This window comes from Nerophis ophidion, linkage group LG10 (assembly GCF_033978795.1).
Source record: "Nerophis ophidion isolate RoL-2023_Sa linkage group LG10, RoL_Noph_v1.0, whole genome shotgun sequence".
Taxonomy (NCBI): domain Eukaryota; kingdom Metazoa; phylum Chordata; class Actinopteri; order Syngnathiformes; family Syngnathidae; genus Nerophis; species Nerophis ophidion.
In genome coordinates this window covers 42,778,396-42,783,654 of record NC_084620.1, presented here as the reverse complement: position 1 = coordinate 42,783,654, position 5,259 = coordinate 42,778,396, and the positions used below count along the sequence as shown (strand labels likewise).

The 5,259-nt window shown below is 49.8% G+C and overlaps 1 protein-coding gene across 4 annotated transcripts in view; it reads right to left on the bottom strand.

The window, feature by feature from the left end:
• LOC133560851 (hepatocyte growth factor activator) overlaps nucleotides 1-4,727 on the bottom strand; it is a 50,060-nt gene extending 45,333 nt beyond the window's left edge. The window contains exons 1-4 of one of the 4 annotated variants that reach the window (XM_061913842.1): nucleotides 4,586-4,726; nucleotides 4,338-4,497; nucleotides 4,223-4,274; nucleotides 4,044-4,140 (exon numbers count right to left, since the gene is read on the bottom strand). In XM_061913842.1, coding sequence (XP_061769826.1) covers nucleotides 4,044-4,140; nucleotides 4,223-4,274; nucleotides 4,338-4,391 — 203 coding nt within the window. In that variant the 5' untranslated portion in view covers nucleotides 4,392-4,497; nucleotides 4,586-4,726. Of the gene's footprint in view, nucleotides 1-4,043; nucleotides 4,141-4,222; nucleotides 4,275-4,337 lie in introns of all 4 variants that reach the window. The other 3 variants (XM_061913843.1, XM_061913841.1, XM_061913844.1) reach the window with 3 other exon arrangements.
• Nucleotides 4,728-5,259: the final 532 nt, after the last annotated feature.

Sequence of the window (5,259 nt, the reverse complement as noted above, 5' to 3'; positions counted from 1 at the left end):
CAATAGCTCGTTGAGAAATGTTGTTCTAAAACTTTTTGACAATTCTCTTACAAATTGGTGACACTCGCTTCATCCTTGTTAGTGAATTACTTAGCATTTCACAGAAGCTGCTTTTATACCCAATCATGAAACCCACCTGTTCCCAATTAGGCTGCAAACCTGTGGAATGTTCCAAATAGGTGTTTAATGAGCATTCCTCAAGTTTATCAGTATTTATTGCCACGTTCCCCAACTTCTTGGTCGCGTGTTGCTGGCATAAAATTCTAAAGTTAATGATTATTTGCACACAAAAAAATGTTTATCAGTTTGAACATCAAATATGTTGTCTTTTTAGCATATTCATCTGAATATGGGTTGAAAATGATTTGCAAATAATTGTATTCCGTTTATATTTACATCTAACACAAGTTCCCAACTAATATGGAAACAGGGTTTGTACTTTAACTTTAATTTAGCCATCTCTTTACCACTTTTGAAATGCGTTTTGGGTCATTGTCCTGTTGAAACACCCAACTGCACCCAAGACCTAACATCCAAGCTGATGATTTTAGGTTGTCCTGAAGAATTTGGAGGTAATCCTCATTTTTCATTGTCCCATTTACTCTCTATAAAGCACCAGTTCCATTGGCAGCAAAACATAATACTAATACCACCATGCTTGATGGTAGGAATTGTGTGTTCCTGAGATTAAGGGCCTCACCTTTTCTCCTTAAAACATATTGCTGGGTGGGTATTGCGGCCAAACAGCTCAATTTTTGTTTCATCTGACCACACAACTTTCCTCCAGAAGGTCTTATCTTTGTCAATTAAATTATATCTATACGCGATTATAGAGGCCTCCAATGGGCTCACCACTCATAGGAGGGGCCATAGAGGTCGGGTGCACTGTGAGCTGGGCGGCAGCCGAAGGCAGGGCACTTGGCGGTCCGATCCTCGGCTACAGAAGCTAGCTCTTGGGACGTGGAACGTCACCTCACTGGGGGGAAGGAGCCTGAGCTAGTGCGCGAGGTAGAGAAGTTCCGGCTGGATATAGTCGGACTCACCTCGACGCACAGCAAGGGCTCTGGAACCAGTTCTCTCGAGAGGGACTGGACCCTCTTCCACTCTGGCGTTGCCGGCAGTGAGAGGCGACGGGCTGGGGTGGCAATTCTCGTTGCCCCCCGGCTCAAAGCCTGCACGTTTGAGTTCAACCCAGTGGACGAGAGGGTGGGGGGACGGGTCCTGACTGTTGTTTGTGCTTACGCACCAAACAGCAGTTCAGAATACCCACCCTTTTTGGGTACACTCGAGGGAGTACTGGAAAGTGCTCCTCCGGGTGATTCCCTTGTCCTACTGGGAGACTTCAACGCTCATGTTGGCAACGACAGTGAAACCTGGAGAGGCGTGATTGGGAAGAATGGTCGCCCGGATCTAAACCCGAGTGGTGTTTTGCTATTGGACTTTTGTGCTCGTCACGGATTGTCCATAACAAACACCATGTTCAAACATAAGGGTGTCCATATGTGCACTTGGCACCAGGACACCCTAGGCCGCAGTTCCATGATCGACTTTGTAGTTGTGTCATCGGATTTGCGGCCTTATGTTTTGGACACTCGGGTGAAGAGAGGGGCGGAGCTTTCTACCGATCACCACCTGGTGGTGAGTTGGCTGCGATGGTGGGGGAGGATGCCGGACAGACCTGGCAGGCCCAAGCGCATTGTGAGGGTCTGCTGGGAACGTCTGGCAGAGTCTCCTGTCAGAGAGAGTTTCAATTCACACCTCCGGGAGAACTTTGAACATGTCACGAGGGAGGTGCTGGACATTGAGTCCGAGTGGACCATGTTCCGAACCTCTATTGTCGAGGCGGCTGATTGGAGCTGTGGTCGCAAGGTTGTTGGTGCCTGTCGTGGCGGTAATCCCAGAACCCGTTGGTGGACACCAGCAGTGAGGGATGCCGTCAAACTGAAGAAGGAGTCCTATCGGGTTCTTTTGGCTCATAGGACTCCGGAGGCAGTGGACGGGTACCGACGGCCCAAGCGGTGTGCAGCTTTAGCGGTCGCGGAGGCAAAAACTCGGACATGGGAAGAGTTCGGGGAAGCCATGGAAAACGACTTCCGGACGGCTTCGAAGCGATTCTGGACCACCATACGGCGCCTCAGGAAGGGGAAGCAGTGCACTATCAACACCGTGTATGGTGCGGATGGTGTTCTGCTGACTTCGACTGCGGATGTTGTGGATCGGTGGAGGGAATACTTCGAAGACCTCCTCAATCCCACCAACACGTCTTTCTTTGAGGAAGCGGTGCCTGGGGAATCTGTAGTGGACTCTCCTATTTCTGGGGCTGAGGTCGCTGAGGTAGTTAAAAAGCTCCTCGGCGGCAAGGCCCCGGGGGTGGATGAGATCCGCCCGGAGTTCCTCAAGGCTCTGGATGCTGTGGGGCTGTCTTGGTTGACAAGACTCTGCAGCATCGCGTGGACATCGGGGGCGGTACCTCTGGATTGGCAGACCGGGGTGGTGGTCCCTCTCTTTAAGAAGGGGGACCGGAGGGTGTGTTCCAACTATCGTGGGATCACACTCCTCAGCCTTCCCGGTAAGGTTTATTCAGGTGTACTGGAGAGGAGGCTTCGCCGGATAGTCGAACCTCAGATTCAGGAGGAACAGTGTGGTTTTCGTCCTGGTCGTGGAACTGTGGACCAGCTCTATACTCTCGGCAGGGTTCTTGAGGGTGCATGGGAGTTTGCCCAACCAGTCTACATGTGCTTTGTGGACTTGGAGAAGGCATTCGACCGTGTCCCTCGGGAAGTCCTGTGGGGAGTGCTCAGAGAGTATGGGGTGTCGGAATGTCTTATTGTGGCAGTCCGCTCCCTGTATGATCAGTGTCAGAGCTTGGTCCGCATTGCTGGCAGTAAGTCGGACACGTTTCCAGTGAGGGTTGGACTCCGCCAAGGCTGTCCTTTGTCACCGATTCTGTTCATAACTTTTATGGACAGAATTTCTAGGCGCAGCCAAGGCGTTGAGGGGTTCCGGTTTGGTGGCCACGGGATTAGGTCTCTGCTTTTTGCAGATGATGTAGTCCTGATGGCTTCATCTGGCCGGGATCTTCAGCTCTCACTGGATCGGTTCGCAGCCGAGTGTGAAGGGACCGGAATGAGAATCAGCACCTCCAAGTCCGAGTCCATGGTTCTCGCCCGGAAAAGGGTGGAGTGCCATCTCCGGGTTGGGGAGGAGACCCTGCCCCAAGTGGAGGAGTTCAAGTACCTAGGAGTCTTGTTCACGAGTGGGGGAAGAGTGGATCGTGAGATCGACAGGCGGATCGGTGTGGCGTCTTCAGTAATGCGGACGTTGTATCGATCCGTTGTGGTGAAGAAGGAGCTGAGCCGGAAGGCAAAGCTCTCAATTTACCGGTCGATCTACGTTCCCATCCTCACCTATGGTCATGAGCTTTGGGTCATGACCGAAAGGATAAGATCACGGGTACAAGCGGCCGAAATGAGTTTCCTCCGCCGGGTGGTGGGGCTCTCCCTTAGAGATAGGGTGAGAAGCTCTGCCATCCGGGAGGAGCTCAACGTAAAGCCGCTGCTCCTCCACATTGAGAGGAGCCAGATGAAGTGGTTCGGGCATCTGGTCAGGATGCCACCCGAACGCCTCCCTAGGGATGTGTTTAGGGCACGTCCAGCTGGTAGGAGGCCACGGGGAAGACCCAGGACACGTTGGGAAGACTATGTCTCCCGGCTGGCCTGGGAACGCCTCGGGATCCCCCAGGAAGAGCTAGACGAAGTGGCTGGAGATAGGGAAGTCTGGGCTTCCCTGCTTAGGCTGCTGCCCCCGCGACCCGACCTCGGATAAGCGGAAGATGATGGATGGATGGATGGATGGATTATAGAGGTTAGTTTTCAGTTAATGATGGACAAACTGTGATTAATCACGATTAAATATTTTAATTGTTTGACGGCCCAAAAAAAAAAAAAAATGAAATATTTAAATCCGAAATCATACAAAAATAATAAACATATTAAACCATATTAGATGAATGGCCATCAACCTTAATGACCCTAAGGACTCACCAAGGTCTGGAGACAATGACCGTGATGCAGCTATGATGAATTTGTCCTCCTTGGCGAAAAGGAAACTTGCATTCTTTACCCAATATCGTCAGAAGAGCTACAAAAATCCAAACATTATTCCAATTAAACAGCAATGTATTTATTGGGTAAGTGCTCTGATCTTCTGGCAGGATTCATACCTTTTGGACTGCTTGCTGTCTCTCTGCGGGACGTAACGGTCTCACGTGTAAACTAACAAACAACAACACGACTATATTCAATCAAAAACATAGATAGTGTCTATCATGGACTTACCGCCGGTGCACTGAGAAGACATAAAAGTATCCGCATCATGACTGCAAACGTCATGTTTCACTTTCACCGCGTCTTCATGAATGCCAGCCAGGGGATCCTTGCAAGTATTAGCCTGTCCCCTCCTGAGTCAACCCTTTGCGTCACCGGGCTTGTCTATAACCTGGTGAGCGACAAGACAAAAAAGACACTCCAGTGCTCTCCTTTTGGGAACTTCCAGTGAAATGGTGGACTTTTCCTCTCCCCCATACCCGACTAGTGGACGGCCAAACCTTCATAGAAAGGATGGAAGACGGGGGTGAAGCCAGGAGAGGAAGTGCCAAGTCACAACACAGCTGGAAAACGTCTGTCCTCCTCTTAATAGTCGCTGGTGACATGAAGGGGCGTCACCAGGCGCGCCAGCTGCTTAGTTTAGTCATTAGTTTCACAACTGAATACACACAAATAGAATACTGTAACTGGGATTTTGATGCAGGCAAAACAAAAAAGGAAAACGACAAAACAAAAAATTGGGGGTTTTAAATTAATAAATTAAAAAAAATAGAATAAAATAAATTAAAAAAATATAAATAAATAAATAAAAAACATACATATATCATATATATCCATTCATCCATCCATTTTCTACCGCTTATTCCCTTTTGGGGTCGCGGGGGGCGCTGGCGCCTATCTCAGCTACAATCGGGCGGAAGGCGGGGTACACCCTGGACAAGTCGCCACCTCATCGCAGGGCCAACACAAATAGACAGACAACATTCACACTCACATTCACACACTAGGGACCATTTCGTGTTGCCAATCAACCTATCCCCAGGTGCATGTCTTTGGAAGTGGGAGGAAGCCGGAGTAGCCGGAGGGAACCCACGCATTCACGGGGAGAACATGCAAACTCCACACAGAAAGATCCCGAGCCTGGATTTGAACC